This window comes from Phocoena phocoena, chromosome 3 (assembly GCF_963924675.1).
Source record: "Phocoena phocoena chromosome 3, mPhoPho1.1, whole genome shotgun sequence".
NCBI lineage: Eukaryota > Metazoa > Chordata > Mammalia > Artiodactyla > Phocoenidae > Phocoena > Phocoena phocoena.
In genome coordinates this window covers 76,657,168-76,679,174 of record NC_089221.1, presented here as the reverse complement: position 1 = coordinate 76,679,174, position 22,007 = coordinate 76,657,168, and the positions used below count along the sequence as shown (strand labels likewise).

The window sequence follows — 22,007 nt, the reverse complement described above, 5'->3', positions numbered from 1 at the left end:
AAAATTAGACAATGCGGGGAGGAGGAAGAGTGAGAAAATTATACATATGTATTACTTTTATTTGCTTCATCCATGCTAGTTTGTTAGATTGCCAGACTCAATGGAAAAGAAATATGGCAGCTTTTTGTTATAATAAGAAAAATTACACAGCAACAGGTACATGGGGAAAATGTTTTAGCCAGTGATATAGCCCAAGTTAATCCAAGTGGCTTTATAACATAGTAAGTATTCTGATCCAAAGATTTTCACTTTTTAATACTGTTAAGTATTTATGCAGGAAGAGACCTGGAAACTGTTCATAGGGCGCAGACAACATTACAGACAGATAATGCTTTCTAGGTGAACAATTAGAAGTATTAAAGGTACTGAAAATAGTTTCTACCATGTGAGATTCTAAAACACCAAACATTAAAAAGCAAATCTATCTCTTCAATGAAAAGAGAATAAACTGATTTTAAATTTGTCTAAATATTTACTTTCACAGAACAGCTTAATTTTAATATTTTGTTGTAGGATTAAGGAAAACATTAATAACATTATATATAAATATATAATAATTTATTTCCATGTACTATTTTCCATGCTCTATTAAATTTTTATGAAAGCATCAAAATACTATTTTTGAATAATAAATGATATGTGCGGGGAAGAAGGCTCATGTAACATAGACACACTTACCATCACATGAAAGGGAAACGTAACTTCCTAAGTCATCAGACATGTGTCGCATCACGTTTCTACCCATCTTAAGACCAAGGACAATCCAATAATCTATTGCTGCTCCAAGAATTCCAGTCAATAAGTAAGCTAGTTCATGTTTGAAGACCTAACATTGAGATCGGAAAAATATTACTAAAACATACTGAAATGTATTATTTCTATTATTTTGAATACTTGCTGAGGCAAAACATAGCTATTTAAAAAAACAGGGTATGCTAATGCCAAAAGGTATTCTTAAGAAACCTAGCAAACTAATTCCCTCTTTCCATTCTCTCCATCTCCTTCCTTCCCTCCTTCCTCCCCTGATCTATATCTACATCTAAATCTGTATCTGTATGACAAAATAGTTAATAAAACAAATTTTCCAGGACTTATATATGGATAGTTTGTAACAATCTTTTAAGATAACTTTATCCAATGGTGTCAAGTGCTTTAGTCAGGCAATAATTCCATTAAAACAATGAGGAAGTACTTGGCTTCTGTGTATTTCTGTTAACAAGAATATATGACTATAAAAAAAAGAGATTTAGCCACTCCTACTGTTTATGTACAAAATTAACCTTTACATTTCCCTAAATGGCATTCGCCAGAAAAAGACTTGAAAAACACAATGCATACAAGCTTTAACAAGCAAGACTGTACTTTGTTGTAAAAAACAAAAAAAATCGGCTCATCAAAATTTAATTATTAAATTATATACCATTACCTAACTTAGAGGTATAGATATCAGTTTTAAAAGTATACATATTCTTTTATATCATCATTTATATATTAACGATATTAAACTACTGTAAGAAATACAGCAAGGCACACAAACCTTACTTACAATAAGCATGCTTCACACTGTGTTTAAAAATATCTTTCTAATCCATAAACTATGAAGATGAAGAGGTGTGAAAATAATATTTTTAAACACCTTTCATTTAAACATAAACACTTTTCCACAATGACATTAAAACTAGTTGAAATTCCTGTATTTTTGGTATTTGTTGTCTAGGCGTGTTGGATGCGTGAAAAAAATCACTAAATTAACAGTTGGGGAGAAGCCATGTGAAAGGGTTTTAATAAATGTTATATCTAAATACATAACTGCTATGTTCTGCCCCATACTATACCTGATATGAGATTACTGACAGAAATCTCCAGCACTTTGAACCCTCAGTGACTATAGGATTTATTTCTTCTGCCCTCAGCAGACAAGGTTCTTACAGGTACGTACAGCATTTCATTAAGGCATCATTCCTAGCGCAAGAAGCTATTAAATGATTTCAGAACTGAAGTGCTGTTTTTGGGTTGTTGCACAAACAAGGACAAATGGTCAAGCAGCACATACATCAGGCCCGCTGAAACAGTGTTTATTGAGGGAAAACCCACAGAGACAGGATCTTCAGCAGGTGCCTAGGTCCCCTTTTGCCCTACCACACTGTTGGGTAGCAGATGGTATTCTGGCAAGGCTGGATATCAGAATGTGGGAGAGAGACTCTGAAGAATGGGACGAAGGGGATTTTAAGCTGCATGATTAGGGAAGCACTGCCCTTCTGATACGATCAGGCGCCAAGATAAGGAACTTTGAACACAGCCTGATCCTGTCAGGTCAGGATTCGTGAGTGGGCATCAGCAGGACCCCTTCTCCGGTCTTGATCAGAGGGCTGAGTTTAAGCCTTGCAGTTGTAGTTGTGTGCCATGGGAAGTGAGCAGCAGGACTGGCCATATCAGCAGGCTGGGGAAATACCCACACCTCCCTTGGGCCCTGACAGGTGTCAAGCCTTGCAGCTGACCAGAAATTTTAAGTATGGGTCTTAGCCAGTCTTCAACGAACTTTGCAGGAAGCCAACTCCATTCTTTGCAAAGCCAAAATGTAGATGATCACTCTGAGCGATTTTACCTCTCATGGTTCAACTTATCAAGAGAACATAAAACAGGACAATGAAAATCTCTGTTTAAACTAGCAAATGATCATGTCAATATCCATGCCACAGAATGTTCCTTCCAACATAATGTATATCTGAATATCAGCAATGACACTTCTCAGGAAGAAAGCAAGAGACTACTACATTTTGATTTCTCAAAGTATTCCCCCATCTCAATCAGGGTTACTTCAGCTCCCTGGTCCTAAGACTCTGGATAGGGAAGATGAGGTTAGCACATAGAGCTAAGCCTCATATAAACAACAATCCAGCACTCTATCAAGTAAAAATAACATAAAACCAACCAGGTAAGACTCTCTCTTTCCTGATGCAAATGTATGTACATGTGTACCTGACACCACAAATGAGTATCAATATTGCTTACTATTCAATTCACCTTGACATTATTGTTATTAAGCAGTTAGAGATAGGTACGTCTTACAGTACCTGCAAGGAAAGACTGTAGTTCCTTTACCATGGTAAGAAAAAATTTGCCAAAGTTATTCTACCTGTGTGTCATTGGCTAAACATACCTACCACATACTACATATACATCATAGAAAATTTTTATATAAAAAGACACTTTCAAATCAGGTTCTTGGATCCTTTTACACTACTTTCTTAACTGTGACACTCACTATAACCATAGGAACAAGACACTGTGCTATGGACTGTACTCACTGTAATGTAACAATGCTACTATTTCTAGCACCATGGATATATATGCTTTGGAAGTGGATTAGTGGGAAAATGGCAAAAAAAACATCAAAAGAGAAAAGCTTTCTTGGAATACCAAAATGTTTGCTAAAGCTGAAAGAACAGAACATAAATACCCTAAGTATTAACAAAGAAATGAAAGACAGATATGATTTGCACATATGACATATATTTACCTTAGATCTCCCTTCTAATAGGGAAAGGCTATTAGGAGACATTCTGTCAATACAGTACTCTATTATCTACCAGGACTAGTAATCTTTAGTTTACAAACTTGGCAATCTTCCAAAAATTGACCAGTATATAATGCAGAACAAACTTGATTCTTGGCCTCTGACTCTCAGGTTAGGGCTTTCCACAATATCCCACAGCAATAGATGACAAACTGCTCCTCTAGTACCTCTGGCAGAAAGATGCAAACATAATGTACATACTGTGCCTCTTCCTATTTTAAACAGTGATATGTGAAGTAAGAGAAAGTATGCTGCAGTGGAGACTTGGCCACTAGTCAAGGTTTTGCCCTAAGAAGCTGTGATACCTTGAATAAGTTACTTATATTCTTTAGCCTCAATTTCCTTATCTTTCAACAGAAACTAGCTTCCATTTCTACCAATAATTGTAGGGTTATGGTTAAATAGTATTTAAGGACATCCACAAAGAAAAGCAGAACTAACCACCAAGCTTAGGAAAATGTGTACCTCCTCCATAACCTTGACACATCCCACCTCTGCTCTTTGCCAAGGAAAGCCCAAAGCTTTCTCAGATTATGACAATGAAATTCATTGCCACTGTGTCACTCTGCAATACATTCTGATTGACATTATGACAAAACAATATTAGCATAAACTGAGGACTTCTGTTTAGCTAATGACTTAAATTGAATGCTTCAACTAAGCAAATCAAGATACAAATGCTTTACAGTGCAGAAAATGATGTCTGGGAACATGCATGGAATTCTTGAAATTGGAAACTGCCAAAAAGATTTAATTAAGTACAATAATGAATTCTAACACATAAAGTACCACAATAAAAAAACAGTTTATATGAATTTAAGCAATTCAAATGTTAAATAAAATATTAATTTGTAAAGTTTAAAACCAGTTCTCGTATTACAACTGATGGTACAATTTATGGTACATTGCTTCACAAATGTTACATTTATTTATAAATCTGAACAAAAATCTTCAAGTTAAATATGTATGAATTTGTTACTATTTACATTAGTATTTCCTAAGTAGATTCTTATCTGTGGTAGTCCTTTGGTGATTTAGTAAAACTGTGAAAACATCCGTTTTATTATTGTTTTCAATTATAAAAGAGCAATTTTATTTATATAATCAAATGGATAAAAAAGAAATGCTCCTTAAAGATGAAATATTTTCTATCCTTAATGATTCTATTGTCTAAACAGTAGAAAAAAGGCAGATGATAATCAGGATTTTATCAGTTTTAGCTTAGACATCTAGTTATACCCAGAAACAATCCTCCCTTTTTAATGCCAATTAAAAAAAAAAAAAAAAAAAAAGCCCTGAAAAGAATGTTTTCTTTAAAGAATGCCTCATACACTCCCTAAATAGAATTTTTAAAAATCAGTAAGGGGTTCTAATAATGGAGGCCTAGGTAATTCAGATAAACCATCTTATAGAAGAAAACTTAAAATGTTGAATAAAATATGTAAAACATCTTCAGTAAAGTTAAAAGGAATTGCTCAGCCAAGATCTAGGAGAAGGTAAAAAACAAGTGAGGCATTCAAAGCTAGCTGACTTTGCCCTAAGGACATTTGCTGACCCCAGAGAAAGAGCTGATATACAGTTTGGAGCCTAGGGGAAAAAGGAGTATAAAAGTCATAGCTCAAGGCCTAATGCCCAATACTCTGACACCCTGCAGGGCTTCAGTCTCAAAGCAAGCATGAATCAGAAGCAAAACAACATGTATCTGTGGCCCTGTACTTTACTTTGACTATCCAGGAACCCTTGAACCACACAACAAAAATTTTCGCTAGAGGAAGATATTCTGTGTCTTTGCCACAAACTATTTCTACAAATAATTTTTCAAATGCAATTTATGGCACACAGTCAAACATAACTAGCTTGCAAGAGAATATAAAAGACATGAAAGAAGGAAACAGCAGAAACAACAAATACAAACTGACTCACAAAAACGTCAAATATGGAATAATCAGATGTAGACTGTAAAATAACTATTATCGCCATGTTCAAAGACAAAAGAAAACCTTGAAAACTTCGCAGGGAACCAGAAACCATAAAAATATATCATAGTAATTTGGAAGGAGAAAGTCTAAAACTGGGAAAAATACAAAAAATAAAAAATGCAATAGCCATGTTTATCATATTAGATACAGCTGAAAAGAGACTAGTGAACTAGAAATTGGACGAAAACACTATCCAGAATGCTCCAAGTACAGAAAAAAATGGAAAATATAGATGAGAGGGTAAAACACACAGAGGATACAAAGAGGTGTGACATAAGTTCATTTGGAACTAAAAAGTAGAGGAGCGAAAAAGGATCAGAGGAAATAAATTAGAAGAGAAACTGTAAGAATTTTCCTTAAGCTAGAAGGGACTTCATGGCTATTTAACACCAGAGGTCTCCATTCCATCTACTATGTTTTCTATCCCCAAAGAAAATATTACCTCGCTAGCAATTATGACGATATATCAGTCATGAATAACAAGAAGGCATCACTGTATATAAAGCAGACACTGTTTAAAAAAAAAAGAATAAATTCCCAAGGTAGAGTCAGAGGAGTTAAAACATTTAAGCTTGACCTAATAGGTGACAGAGAAAAATGTAGAATAACAGAGAAAACACATTTTGGCCTCTAATCTTATATGAGGTCAAAAAAAGTTGAGTTAATTTCAGAAAGTGGAAATCATATAGGGCTCATTTTTTAACTATAATTTACTATTAGATATTAATAACAAAAGAATAGACAAACAAAATCTGACAACTAAAAGCCATCCATTTAAAAGTTTTAAAACACTCTTTTAAAATATTTCTTGGATCAAAGGGGAATTTGTAATTGACAATAAAAAACACTTTGAAAAAAACAATAAGAGCACCCGAGATTAAAGTATCAAAACTTGCAGAATGAATCTCAAGTTCCACTCAAAAGGCAATTTATATTAAGTGTACATATTAGAAATAAAGACTAAATAGAAAAAAGATTCAAATATTCAAGATAGAAGAGAAAAAGAAAGGAATTAAAAAAAATGAGCAGAAATTAATGATATAAAAATGTTAATAATAAAGTCCCCAAAAGCTCATTTTGAAAGGAAAGGTGACTAACACTTATTATGCACCTAAAATGTGGGGCAGTATGTTGCTATGCACTTTACATATTTTCTGCATTTAATTTTCCCAGTTACCCTTCATATAGATAATATACTAAAATCACTGCATGCTGATTTTCTAAAAACAAGCAAAACCTACTTATGAAGAAACGGTTCAGGAAATAACTCTTAACATCCAGAAAGGTGTTTTAAAAAACAAGTAGAACTTTTTTAGTACCAAAAAGTTGTATGGATTCACTCAATTTTTATAAACACAAGTTCCTTAAAAATTGAAATGTACAAAAATAAAAAAATCTAGAGTGATAAGTAACTATAGATTTCTTAACAGTAATGGTCAAATAACTGTCCAAATGTGGATGTAGCACTACAGCCAAGTGTGAGATGACAAAACCAGCCTCCAAGAATCTTTACCTTAAAATTAGATAAACGAAGTAGAAAACGATATATTTGGGTGCATGTTAATTTGTCTCAAGTAATTCAAAGAATAAAGGGAAGAAAAAAGACACATACTTCAAAGAAGTACTTTTTTCCATAGGCCAATATTCATTTGTAAATTAATCCTACTTACATCACTAGACTTGCATTTTTCCTTGTGAGAATATATAGTCCACTCCAAAAGCATATTTATTGGTTTGGTTAAAAGCCCAGATGTCTCGCTTCCTGACCAAAAGATTTCAAGAAGAACTGCCTTTCCTGTTATTTTCAGACTCTGAGAATCTGACCAGTCATACAACCTAATAAAAATATGAATGAGAAGTATATCTTTATGCCAATTTGACCACTACAGTTATTAGGCATAATATCTGCTAATTTGATCATTATGGTTATTAGGCATAATATTGTCATAAAACAAAAAAATTCTAGCAATTTCTGAATATAGAAGTCTATTAATATATAAGAATTATAATATCTAGTTATAATAAACAAAATTTTTTAAATGGCTTCATTTCAACATAATCATCAACAAGTACACACTAATGCAACTGCAGGTTTTAGAACACAGGCAGAACTTACAGATATTATAGATTCAGTATTAAACCTGGTATAGCTTTTTACTTAAGCATTCAATTACTAAAGAATTCAAAAATATACAAATTCTGAAAAATAAAAAGTCTTACCTATCCAAATGTGTAAGTTAGTGAAAAATAAACATGTGAAGTAAGGAAACATGAAAAAAGCATACAAACCTTTACAGCTACTGAAGGACTGAATCTAGACATATGTTTTTAAAATAAACCTATATACTTGAAACTAGAAAACAAGGTGTTTTTTTAGAAATATGTAGATAAATAATTAGAAAAATGGTACATAAGACAATATATAGAAAAAATGTTTTTTGGTGATTAAAACTTACTTTTGACTCAGATGTCGGACTTCACTTTTAACTAAATTAAAGAAAAATTTGAGCAGTGTCAGGTGGAGCAACTTAGAGCCAATAATATTTTCTGAAATTTGATGACAAAAACTTTCACTGAAAAGGCAAGACCTGGAAAACATGAACCCAACAATCATATAACATGCAACAACTCATTGAGTAATTTGTGAGCAAAGTATTTCTTTCTTCAGAAAATCATTGGAATTTTAATAAAGCTTGCTCTAACAAAATATAAAGCAAATTCAACAAAATTTTATTAATAATATATTTTCTTCCTTTAAAAATTAAACCCTGTCAAATACCCCATGACAGTTAATTTTCTAATAATAGAGATCTAATTTCTCTATTTTTCAGTGATTGTTAATGGTTAACAACCATCTGGTACTCTCCCCTTGTATTCTTTATTTCACTGAAAAAGAAAAAAAACTATGAATTTCATTAAACCATTTTGATTCAGATGACCAGTTACACTTTCAATTTATAATACTCTCTATAATCCTCCTCTTACTCAAAATTATTTCATTTTTCATTATTTAGTAAAATGAAGGTCATATAGAGCTATTTTTTTTTAAGTTTTAAAAATTCAGGGTTTATTTTCTTTCCATCTTCTGCAGCAGTCCTATCCAACAGAACTTTCCATGATGATGGATATGCTCTATTGAACACCTGAAATGTGGCTTGTGCAAAACTGAGGTGTTGAATTTTTAATTATTTAATCTTAATTAAATTTAAATATAGTCACATGTGGCTAGTGGCTATGGGGTTGGATGGCACAGTTCTATAGTATTTGTTTGTTTGTTTGTTTTTTTGTGGTATGCAGGCCTCTCACTGCCGTGGTCTCTCCCGTTGCGGAACACAGGCTCTGGACGCGGAGGCTCAGTGGCCACGGCTCACGGGCCTAGCCGCTACGCGGCAGGTGGGATCTTCCCGCACCGGGGCACGAACCCACGTCCCCTGCATCGGCAGGCGGACTCTCAACCACTGTGCCACCAGGGAAGCCCTACAGTATTTTTTAAAAGAGAACATAAAATTACTCAGAACTCCAGGACTAAGAGAGATAGTCCAGGCAACAACATTTATTACAATTTTCTTCCAACTTCATTATCAATTATACCAACAATGTATTTATAACTCTGTACCTCTGTCTCCATCTTCCCCATCTATTTTGAATACCACACTCGCAGATTAGGAGGGCCCTTACAGCTATTAAATGTAACAATCCATTTAATACTCAAATCTGTTCTAAAAGATCCTCCTTGACCATATAGTTATTCTGAAAACTGCCAGAGATGGATACCATAGTATCTTTCCTCTTTTTCTAAAAACACACATTATGAAATATTTCAAAAATACACTCAGGGACTTCCCTGGTGGTGCAGTGGTTAAGAATCCGCCTGCCCACGCAGGTCCGGGAAGATTCCACATGCTGCAGAGCAACTAAGCCCGTGTGCCACAACTACTGAGCCAGCGCTCTAGAGCCACGAGCCAGAACTGCTGAGCTCATGTGCCACAACTCCTGAGGCCCTGCCTAGAGCCTGTGCTCTGCAACAAGAGAAGCCCCTGCTCGCTGCAACAAGAGAAAAAGCATGTGTGCAGCAACGAAGACCCACGGCAGCCAAAAATAAATAAATAAATTTATAAAAACAAAAATACGGGGCTTCCCTGGTGGCGCAGTGGTTGAAGGTCCGCCTGCCGATGCAGGGGACACGGGTTCGTGCCCTGGTCTGGGAGGATCCCACATGCCGTGGAGCGGCTGGGCCCGTGAGCCATGGCTGCTGGGCCTGCGCGTCTGGAGCCTGTGCTCTGCAACGGGAGAGGCCACAACAGTGAGGGGCCCGTGTACCGCAAGAACAAACAAAAACAAACCAACAAACAAAAAACAAAAATACACTCAGAAGTAGACGAGTATCACCCAGCTCATCTGTATTCCTACCACTTTCCTGGGAACCTTCCCCGAGACTCCCAACAGACCCAATTATTTTGTAATTAAACCTGGGTATCTGTTTATTAAAAAGTCTACTTTTAAGCTGCCTGAATTCCATTTCCTATAGCATCAATTAATTCATCCAAGCATTTATAAGGCACTCATTATGTTCCAGACATTATAAGCACTGAGGAGGGAGATGTTTAACACTGAGCATCTACTCTTCTGAAAGTCAGAGGCTGCATACACTGCTGGTGGGAATGTAAACTGGTGTAGCCACTATGGAAAACAGTATGGAGATCCCTCAAAAAATTAAGAGCAGGACTACCATAAGATCCAGCTATCCCACTTCTGGGCATTTATCCAAGAATATGAAAACACTAATTTGAAAAGATATATGTACTCTTCTGTTTATTGCAGCATTATTTACACTAGCCAAAATATGGAAACAATCTTAAGTGCCCATCAACAGATGAATAAATCACAATGTGATACATACACACACACACACACACAAAAGAATACTATTCAGACATAAGAAAGAAAAAAATCTTGCCATTTGTGACAACATGGCTAGATCTTGAGAGTATTATGTTAAGTGAAACAAGTCAGACTGAGAAAGACATATACCCTACGATTTCACTCATGTGGTATATAAAAAACAAACAAATGACCAAAATAATTGAGCAAACCAGACCAAACCAAAACAAACACAGATATGAACAGAGTAGTGGTTACCAGAGGGGAAGGGGCAGGGTGGTGGGTGGAGAGAAGGGGATCAACTGTATGGTGACAAATGGAAACTCAATTTTTGCTGATGAGCACACTGTAGGTATACAGAAATAGACATATAATATACACATGCAACAAATATATTACAAACCAATGTTACCACAATAAATTAAAAAAAAAAGTCAGAGGCTGATTTAAGTGAAAAACTTAACTCAAAGGAAAGGGCAAGAGATAGGAAGTGACATTTGACTTGCATTTTAAAGGACAATTAGGAGAGGCCAGGTATTTATAGGGTGGCAAGAATGGAGGTTTATATAGACAGATAAAACATAAGAGCAAAGGGATAAGAAATGAAAATAGTTCAGTCATTGGGCATGCCTGGGAAAATGATGAAGAATGGAGATATACATAGGGCTAAATCATGAAGGGTCTTACATGTTTTGCTAAGGAATTTAAAATGTTTTCTACAGGTGATATGTGTGTTGAAGGACTTTTATCTGGGAAATGAAAAGACCACTTTGGAAAGAGCATACTGGTGTACTTTGGAAGATAAAGGGAAAAAGTAGGATCAAGATCAATAAAGTAGATATTGCAACAGTTTACATAAGAAGCAATGAAGGCTTTTTAAATAAAGGTGATGACAGCGAAGGAAGAAACAGATTTGTAAATTAGGAAGAATGGCAAATATGTAAACCATATATGCTCACATCCTACACCTATGTTGGAACAGTACTGTGTTAGAATTGTGTTTACATCTTCAAAAGTGTGGGAACTGTTATTTTATCTTTTTACCCCTGAAACATAGCACAATGCCTGGCTCCCAGTAGCTATTCAATAACATTTTTTGAAAGAATAAGTAAATGCATGCTAGCTAGCTGATTAGCCTCCTTCAAATATAACATAACCAAGATGGTAGGTAAATCCCTATGATCTCCAAGAGGTAACCAAAGATCTAGCTTTTGCCTGGCTAATCAAGTATCCTTTCTCTTACTACTATGGACCGCCCTAAAACTGAACATTTGGATAAAAATAAAGTACTTCCCTGACAAAGGAAGGCTATCAGATACAGAGAGCTATCAGAGAAGACATAGAAAAATGATTACTTCTGTTTGAGAGAAAGAAGCAGAAATAGGAGGGATTTCTGAAGAGATTAACATATGGAAGACAAAGGAAGGTTCTAGGCAGATGACAGCATGTGCAGAGGCATGAAAGAGATGACATATTTAGGAAACATTAAGTTCAGTTTCAAAATTCAAATTTCTAGCTGAAAAAATATAACAGAAACACTAAAACAGATATTGTATACAGTTACAAATGTTTATACTGTTGATAACCAAAATTTTATGATATTCATTATCCAATGAATTCATTTTCTTAATTTTTAAAATATGCAAACTTATTTTGTTAAAAAATAAATAATGATTTGGCATTCCTGTGAGCCATTTCATATATTTATTAAACATTTTTTAAAAATAAAATGATTGACAAACATGACCAACTTAGACTTGGCCTTTGCAATAAATACAACACACAAACATTACACACACAAAAAATTTTTTTCTAAAAAGAAATGTACTTCTTTTATCAGTATCTAAAAAATACATAGCAGAACACTAACTATATGAAATTTAACATCCTCACATGTGGAATTCCTTACCTGATAAGCACTTCTATTAGAGACCATGCCCCTTTCATACAAGTTGGACACTGAAACAATTCTAAGTAATATCTTGACATGGCTGGGGACTTCCAAGGAGGGTGAAGGTGAAGAAGAGCTGACAATATATGAAAGTATCGACCAGAAAACGTATCTATGTTATCCTATTATTTAAAAATAAACAAACAAATAAAACACAATAGCTAAAAGTACAGTTTTACCAGCTAATTTAGTTTAAAACTATAATAACCCAGACCTAACTTTCTTGGCAAAAATATGTGTTTGGACAAAGGAGAACAGATGGAAGCATGATGTTTAGCTAACTGAATACTGCAACTGAGAGAGAGGCACACTCTAAATATGTACCTACATATTAGATAATCCTAGCTATTGGGACTAATCTATATCATATGTCCATTTTACTTCTCATGATTATAGTGTGATAAAAAGAGTTCCCAAATGTGACCTGAAATGAACTGAAGAAACTTTACATGTAACATTCTGACTTATCACCAGCATTAGTCTGACATAGCTTAAACCTGTTGTTTCTTCAAATTGTCACCTTGATGAAGAATATGACTAGAAATCTACCTTTGAAAAGCTGTTCCTATTGGTTTTCACAATAGGAACAAGGAGTAAGTTCAGTGTCTACATATACTATGAATAAAAATCATTACCAGTGTACTAAATGAGTAATTTACTAAATGACATTCTAGATCCTTATAATTTGATTTTTACATTAGATACTTTACTGCCACAGAAAAAAATTCTGAGAAAATATTAAGTTAAAACACTCAGAGTAATACCTAGTATAGAGTTTAAAAACAGAAAAGAAATGGTAATAAATAGGTACTGCATTTATTATTAAAATGAGGAAAAGAAATAATGAAGAGAGAAAATAAACTTAGAAAAACTGAGAAAGTGTTCATAGTTTAACATTCCTTGAAAGACTATAAAACCCGTAAGACTGCTCTTACCTGTAGAATGTTCTCTAGAAGAGCGTGAAGAAGGCAAACAGGAGGGATATAATGTGACTGCAAAGAGGAAAGTTCCTCAATTGCTTCTTTAAAAAACTGTCCTTCTATGAGGCTTTCAATTAAATTTAATACACCTCTGGGAAATTCAGCATTTTTAACCTAAGAAAGGAAAGATTCTATGACTCAAAGAAAAGAAGGGGAAAATTCTGAGATGAAATTTTGTATTAGCAAGGAGCCTGAATTTCCTCATCTGTAAAATGAACAATCCCTGCCCTCACTACTTCACTATGTTGTTATGTGGTTCCAAAAATATGATTTGTATGAATGTGTTTTACAACAATAAAATTGCACTGCAAAACATATACATTATTGTTTTATTTATTATTCTCTGTCACCTTGAATAGTAAGAGGAAACACTACCTCTAAAGGAAAACTTTAAAAGGCATTTGCAAAGTCTGGCTGATAATGAGACTTCAGTTGGAGGTACAACCACACATAGTTTTAATTTAGATGCAAAATTATTTTTTGGTGTTCTTTTAAACTTATAAGCAAACTATGCCTATTAAGATATGTTACATATATTAAGATGTCATCAAGCAGAATCAGTATTTGCAAAAAGTGACAACTGCTACAGCATCATAAAATTACTCTGAACATGCACGTTAATATAACTCTTAAGAGTTCCACAAAATACAGCCCCTTTGGTCAAAATATTTTTAACAATAAAAGTGACTCCTTTGACCTAGTTGAGAATCAAGAATACTCTGAAAGACTCATGGACTAAAACAATCAATTTTAAAGGAATGAATAATGATATAAAGAAAATAATATACTCATAAGTATTACACTGAAAATTTAATCTAGAAGTAGTAATTATGAAACCTATGAAATGTATGAATAGGGATACATAACTCACCTGTGATGAGTACAAGGTAAGTTTTTAATTCTTCTTATCAATTTTTATTATAGAATTTTTTTTGGAGCTTTGATAGAATACTATTTTTCTTTTTCACTTCTGATTAGAGAAACTACATTTCAAATTTGATAAGAAGCTTTGTCTTGCTGACAACACATACTTTTATATCAAAACAACTAATAATAAAACATAAAGCTTATTTTTGCCCCCATCAGCACCCTACTCCAAATTTCTTACCTCAACATTGTATACTGGTTGTTTATCTATTCTAATGCAGCTGTATCTTATAGCCTACAAAACAGAAACCATTAATTAAAATTAAACATTTTTAGGTCAAAAAATACAGTTCAGCTTACAAAGCATAAAACCTTGGCCAAACTTACAAATCAGATTCAGGAAGACATTAATAGATATAATTGATCTGATTCTCATGTTTAACTAGGGACCTCCATCATTTTAGGGTAATGGCACTCTCATGACTATGAACAGTCTCTATTTTCCCCTTCTAAATTAAAATAATGTAAAAGGTAAAGTCATATTTACTTTGAAGACCTGAATAGGTCCATTGTCCTTAGTATTTTAATAATTAGAAATATAAATGGAGAGAGCATTTATAAAATGTTCCTCTGGACTTTTGTATAAAACTCCATAGGAGAAAAAATTTAGTCATGTTTTATATATAATCACATGTAAAATCTTCCTCTATTGTAAAATACCTGTAAGTTTGTATTTGTTTAAAAGATTATACTGGAGAAATATTTGCAAACATAACAAGAGATAATATCCTGATTATATAAAGAGTTCTAGAAGCAGTGGTATAAAACAACCTACTGAAAAAATAGAGAAAAGAGTACCAACAAGCAGTCGGCAGAGGAAGAAATACACAAATGGCAAGTGAAGGCATAAAATATGCTCAAACTTGCTACTAACAGAAGAAATACAAATTAAAACAATGATAGAGGCTTGGCTTCCACTTAGGATATAGAAAGCTGAAAAGAGAGGCCTTCCCACATTACGAACAATAAAAATGGAACATCTACGAAATGATAACTTCATCTGAACCCTTGGGACAGCAGAGGTCTTAGTGCAACAAACTAAACAGAGATATGAAGAAAGAGAGGAGCCTCCAAGGACATGGGACATGAGCACCGATTTATCTGAGAGAGTTTAGCAGGAATAGGAGGACTCCACTACAGTGGGTAAGATTTCAGCTTAAATTTTTCACCACTTACTATAGGCCAAGTGTGGGCCAGCATGAGAAAACAGAACCCCTGGGAATCAACAAAATGCAGGGAGTTTGCACTCAATGGTGTGATTTTCTCCACGGACCTCGCTGGGTGCTCATGCAAACGAAAAGAGACAGGGTGGGAGACCAAAGAAAGTCTCCCTAGTGGTGGAGGCTGAGACTTGAACAGCAGCTGCTGTGGGAAGGGTAGCAAATGTGGTTACCCTCAGGGCACACATGCAAACCCCATAACCTGCTGGATAAGGAAATAGGAAAAAAATCCTTTACCCCCAGAGAGAGGCAGGAAGAGATGGTGATCCCAGATCATCCCCTATTACTTGAGGCAGGGCAAGAATACTGAAAAAGCCCTTCCCCAAAACCCAGGGAGCCTCAAAGCCTTTCTCAGACTGAGGCTGAACGAGGACAACAGAAACGGGGATCCTCTAGCCCTCATTCTCCAATAGCAGGTTAACAAGCAACAAGTTACAGCAGTTTATAAAACACATAACTTACCCGTGATATCACTGAGGTATAAATGGCAGAGAATTCAGCAATTTACTAAATGTCCACAGACAATAATTACTATTAACAAAAATTAATGAATAAAATTATTTTAAGACATATTAAACATAATAATAAAATGACTCATTATTATTATTATACTTGGTTACACTACAGAATGAGAGAAAACTATACAAAATTTTCAGTATGTCAAGTTCTACCTGAGCTCTGTATATGTGTTTCCTTAAGGCATTTTTTATGTCAGCAATATCCACATCTGTCCTGATATCCTTGGTTTTTGATTCTTTGGCATGATCAGCAAAAACAGAATTCTTCATTTCTTTCTGTATACACAAAAAAGTACTTTACACAATGTACTAAAGAGTGTCAACACAAATGCTAAGTATCACAATAGACAACACAAGAACACATTCATGCAGTGTTAACTACAGCAAAGATCCTTACAATTATATTACATAAAGATTACAGATTGAAATTAAAAAAATTAAAAACCAAATGTTTTAATTGCAAAGTTTTACCTGATATTTACATGTGCACTTTCTTAAGTACTTTTTATTTTAACCTGTTCCAAACCTTTCTTGGAACCTCTCTCTCTCCCTTGTTTTGTTTTTTTGTTTTTTGGTTGCCATGTTCCCACAAAACATAATTATTTACCTTTATCATTCTTCTGAAGATCCTTCTGAATACATATAAACACGCTGTCTAGACTGTAAAATAAAGTTACACTCTAGAAAAATTAACACAAGAAGGATCCTGTTTAAAAGACAAGCTATTGGGCTCCCCTGGTGGTGCAATGGTTGAGAGTCGGCCTGCTGTTGCAGGGGACACGGGTTCATGCCCTGGTCCGGGAGGATCCCACATGCCGCGGAGCGGCTGGGCCCGTGAGCCATGGCCGCTGAGCCTGCGCGTCCGGAGCCTGTGTTCCGCAACGGGAGAGGCCACGGCGGTGAGAGGCCCGCGTACCGTGAAAAAAAAAAAGAAAAAAAAAAAAAAGCAACCCCTAAAATTTAGATTATTTAGATTAGAATGTATTAGCCAAACTACATACACGTGTATTTTTCATTTTAAGAATTTTAGCCTCTTTTGTCAGAACCTTTCTTTTCTTTTTTGTTTTAGTCAGGCAAAATAAAATATATTTGAATATCCTGATTATTAACTCAAATTCTTTCTGTACACATGTAAAAATATTTTCATTGTGAACCAAAGCTAATTATAACATTACATGAATATTACACCAGATCAAATCAAGATTCTTTTCATAAGATGTACAAGTTATATTTAACACAGCACGCAATCACAAAAAGCAGATTATATGTGTAGGTGATATTAGGGAAGAGCCAAAAGAAATTAAAACTGTTTTTTGTTTTTTTTCAGCTTAGCTTACAAAGTTTTACCTGATCTCTATAAATGTGCTTTCTTAAGGTACTTTTGTCATGTTCATTGTCCTTCCTGGAATCTCTTTCTTTCTCTCTTTTGTGTTTTTTCCTCAAAGTATAATTCCTTTGAATATCTTCATCCTTTTTCTTAATTCCCTTCTAAACATATTTAGACCACAATTAAACAAATGTAAACATGAATGATGTATGTTACAAAATCCATATAAATTCAAGACGAGTCTGAATTATGACACATTAAAAAAAAGTTATATACAATACAAAATCTCATTCACTGTTGGAGTGGGTATACATTAGTAAAATATTTTGGAAAACACTTGTTCATTACCTAGTAGACTTGAACATGTACAGTCCTTATAACCCAGAATTCTCTTAGGGATATATCCTAAGCTAGAGGAACTCTTGAACATCTGCACCAAAAGTAATGTAAGAAAAGGTTCATACTATTCATGGCAGAAATGCTCACAGTTACAAAAACCAATCAATCCATCAAAAACAAACCAGTAAAAAGACACCAAAATATTTATCAATTGTAAAATGGATAAAAGGTATAACTGTGAAACAATGAAACACATACACCTGCAAAAAAGCAAGTCACAGAAGATTATAAATACCACAAACTAGAAAAGTTCATTAACAGGCAAAAGTAAACAATGTATTGGTAGGGATACATATGTAGGTGGTAAAACTATAATGAAAAATAAGAAAATATTAAAACAAATTCCAAAACAGAGGTTACCTATCATGGGTAAGAGGAAGAAAAAGGGATGCAGTTTGGAAATGACACAGCAGAGTCTTAAAAAGCTGGTAATTCTCTATTTCTTAACCTAGCTGGTAGGTACATAGCACTCATTTTTTTTTTTTTTTTTTTTTTTTACGGTACGCGGGCCTCTCACCGCTGCGGCCTCTCCCGCTGCAGAGCACAGGCTCCGGACGCGCAGGCCCAGCGGCCATGGCTCACGGGCCCAGCCGCTCCGCAGCACGTGGGATCCTCCCAGACCGGGGCACGAACCCGTGTCCCCTGCATCGGCAGGCGGACTCTCAACCACTGCGCCACCAGGGAAGCCCCATAGCACTCATTTTTGTACTCTTTCAAAAATTATACACAAATGCTTTATAAACACATATAACATATACATAATTCAGAAGAAACAACTTCATAACTGGCATTATTAGAAAAGAGTGTAAAATGTAAATAAATTACTTTTAATTTGGAAGGTCTTACCTGATTTCCATATGTGTGCCTTCCTAAGGCATTTCTCATTTTAACAAATTTCAAATCTTTACTAGAATCTCTGTATTTTTCTTTTCTGTGATGTTCAGTTAAAATAGAACTAATATTAACATCTTCATCATGATTTTTCACTTCTTTCTGCATGTTTATAAAAATACTTTAGTTAGACTACGGATTAGCCATAGCCTCAACACAACCAATGCAAGTCACAACAAAAAAACCCTCAAGAATGTAGGTTTTATGAAACATACACATGAGATTAAATACAGTAAAGAGCATTATGAATTATATTACATTTTAGTTATACTAAGATGAAACAGAAAAATAAATATTTTTAGTTCTTAAAGTATATACTGTGTTTACAAACACATTTAATTTAGGTATTTTGTTAACTTACTCTTTCCTGGAATCTCTGCCTTTTACAAAATTTGTCGTATGTTTAGTCAAAACACATTTGGTTATCTTCATTATTTTCTTTTATTTTTCCAAATGTTTGTGAAAACAATTTAGGCTCTACATCAAATAGAGTCTTGCCATTATTAGGCATATCAAATGAAACATCTCAGAAAATCTTTGTATAGGAAATAGGTATAATAACATTAAAATGGATAAGAAGTATTGCAAACCACATTGTTTATTCTTTACACTAAGAAATTAAAACAAATAGAAATTGTGACCTGAATTTGATATACATCCTCCTGAGTTCTAAAAGGAACTCAAGATGTTTACAGATGTATTCTTTTTACTTTTTTTTAAAATTCAGATGTAGTTGATGTACAATACTATATAAATTACAGGTATACAATGTAATGATTCACAATTTTTCAAGGTTATACTCAACTTATAGTTATTATAAAATACTGGCTATATTTCCTGTGTTGTACAATATATCCTTGTAGCTTATTTTATGCCTAATAGTTTATACCTCTTAGTCCCCTACCCCTATATTGCCCCCTTCCAGCTATTCCCTCTCCCCACTGGTAACCACTAGTTTGTTCTCCATATGTGTAAGTCCATTTTAATTTTGTAATATTCAGTAGTTTATTTTTTAGATTCCACATATAAATTATATCATACTGTATTTATCTTTCTCTTTTTGACTTATTCCACTTAGTATACCTCCAAGTCCATCCATGTTGTTGCAAATGGCAAAATTTCATTTTTTATGGCTGAGTAGTATTCCACTATAACTATATGTCTATACAGATCTCCCATCTTCTTTATCCATTCATTTGTTGATGGACACTTAGGTTGCTTCCATACCATGGTAATTGTAAATAATGCTGCTATAAACATTGGTATGCTTGGATATTTTGAAACTAGTGTTTTCCTTTTTTTCTGATATGTACCCAGGAATGAAATTGCTGGGTCATATGGTAGTTCTACTTTTAGTTTCGTTTTTATTTTTTAGAAACTGCCATACCATTTTCCACAGTGGGTGCACCAATTTATACTCCCATCAACAAACAGTGTATGAGGGTTCCGTTTTCTCTACATCCTCACCAATATTTGTTATTTCTGGTTTTTTTCATGATAGCCATTCTGACAGATATGAAGTGATATCACATTGTGGATTTAATTTCCATTTCTCTGATGATTAACGATGTTGAGCAGCTTTTCATATACCTGCTGGCCATCTGTATGCCTTCTTTAGAAAAATGTCTTTTCAGGTCTTCTGCCCATTTTTTAATTGGGTTGTTTTTTTGGTGTTGAGATGTATGACCTGTTTATATATTTTGGCTATTAACCCCTTATTGGTCATATCATTAGCAAATATTTTCTCTCATTCAGTAGGCTGTCTTTTCATTTTGTCGATGGTTTACTTTGCTTTGTGAAGGCTTTTAAGTCTAATCAGGTATCATTTATTTATTTTTGCTTTTATTTTCTGTGCTTTAAGATACAGATTCAAAAACAATACTGTGACAATTTATGTCAAAGAGTGTTATACCTATATTCTCTTCTGTTTCCATATTGATTTTCTGTCTGATCTTTCTGTTGATGTAGGTGGGGTGTTAAAGTCCCCTACTATTATTGTATTGATATTACTGTCAAGTTCTCCCTTTTGTTTGTTAATATTTGCTTTATGTATTTAGGTGGTCCTATGTTGGGTGCATATACATTTACAATTGTTATATCTTCTTCTTGGATTGATCCCTTGATCATTATATAATGTCCTCCTTTGTCTCATAACAATCTTTAAAGTCTATTTCGTGTGATGTAACTGTTGCTACACTGGCTATCTTTTGATTTCAATTTGCATGGAATACCTTTTCCCATTCCCTCACTTTATCTGTGTATGTCATTAAATCTGGAGTGAGTCTCTTTTTGGTAGCATATATATATGGGTTTTGTTTTTGTATGCATTCAGCTACTCTGTCTTTTGATTGAAGCATTTTATATACAACCTCTTGAGTTCTAAAACTCAAGATGTTTACAGATGTATTTTAATAATTACCCTATCTTTCATAAAATCTCCATTTTTTTCATGTTAAATAAAACTAATTTAATAACTTCATTATTTTACATCCTTTATGTAAAAAATGTTATACTGTGGCTTATAATGCATATTTCAACAGACATATGAACTCAAAAGCCTCTAATTAAGATCATGTACACATAATCATAGAAAATCATCTAAGTCACATAAATATCAACTGCATTTTGAAAAAGCTAGAGAAAATCACAAAAATATTTTAATCTCTTGGAAAGTTTTATTTACAGTCTCCATATATGATTTTGTAAGGTACTGCTCAGTTGAAGAAGTTCCAAATTGTTCCTAGAATTCTCTTTGTAAAATTTGACAGATGCAGTAAAAACAAATTTTAATTTCTTTCTACTCATATTTAAAAATATTTTAGTTTAGACTAAGTAATAATAATTACTAGGCTAATGATTTGGTAAACCAATTAGAGAGTCTCTTTTATAAAAAACAGTATGAAACTGAACATAACTGAACATTAGGTCTTCTAGGGTAGAACTAATAATGTCTTTTTTGGTTGCTCCTACTAACTGAAAAATTTTAGTTGAGAGCCACAAATATGCTTTCTTTTTTTTTTTTTTTTTTTTTGCAGTACGTGGGTCTCTCACTGTTGTGGCCTCTCCCATTGCTGGAGCACAGGCTCCAGATGCGCAGGCTCAGCGGCCATGACTCACGGGCCCAGCCACTCCGCGGCATGTGGGATCCTCCCGGACCGGGGCACAAACCCATGTCCCCTGCGTCGGCAGGCGGACTCTCAACCACTGAGCCACCAGGGAAGCCCACAAATATGCTTTCTTAACGTACTTTTCATTGCTCTAAGTTCTGAGTCCTTCATGTTTTTTTTTGTTTTCCATATTTAATCATACTGGAATTCACTTGTGCCATTTAAAAAAACTTGATCTATATGCAGTAAA

The 22,007-nt window shown here is 34.2% G+C and overlaps 1 protein-coding gene across 2 annotated transcripts in view; it reads right to left on the bottom strand.

Annotated features, from left to right (window-relative positions):
• The window catches only part of SLF1 (SMC5-SMC6 complex localization factor 1), a 57,856-nt gene that overhangs the window by 14,046 nt on the left and 21,803 nt on the right, over positions 1-22,007 (bottom strand). Inside the window, exons 7-15 of one of the 2 annotated variants that reach the window (XM_065874057.1) lie at positions 18,606-18,752; positions 17,381-17,521; positions 16,187-16,309; positions 14,477-14,530; positions 13,324-13,482; positions 12,347-12,510; positions 8,013-8,144; positions 7,227-7,392; positions 679-826 (exon numbers count right to left, since the gene is read on the bottom strand). In XM_065874057.1, the coding sequence (XP_065730129.1) occupies positions 679-826; positions 7,227-7,392; positions 8,013-8,144; positions 12,347-12,510; positions 13,324-13,482; positions 14,477-14,530; positions 16,187-16,309; positions 17,381-17,521; positions 18,606-18,752 (1,234 nt within the window). The remainder of the gene's footprint in view (positions 1-678; positions 827-7,226; positions 7,393-8,012; positions 8,145-12,346; positions 12,511-13,323; positions 13,483-14,476; positions 14,531-16,186; positions 16,310-17,380; positions 17,522-18,605; positions 18,753-22,007) is intronic. The other variant, XM_065874056.1, reaches the window with a different exon arrangement.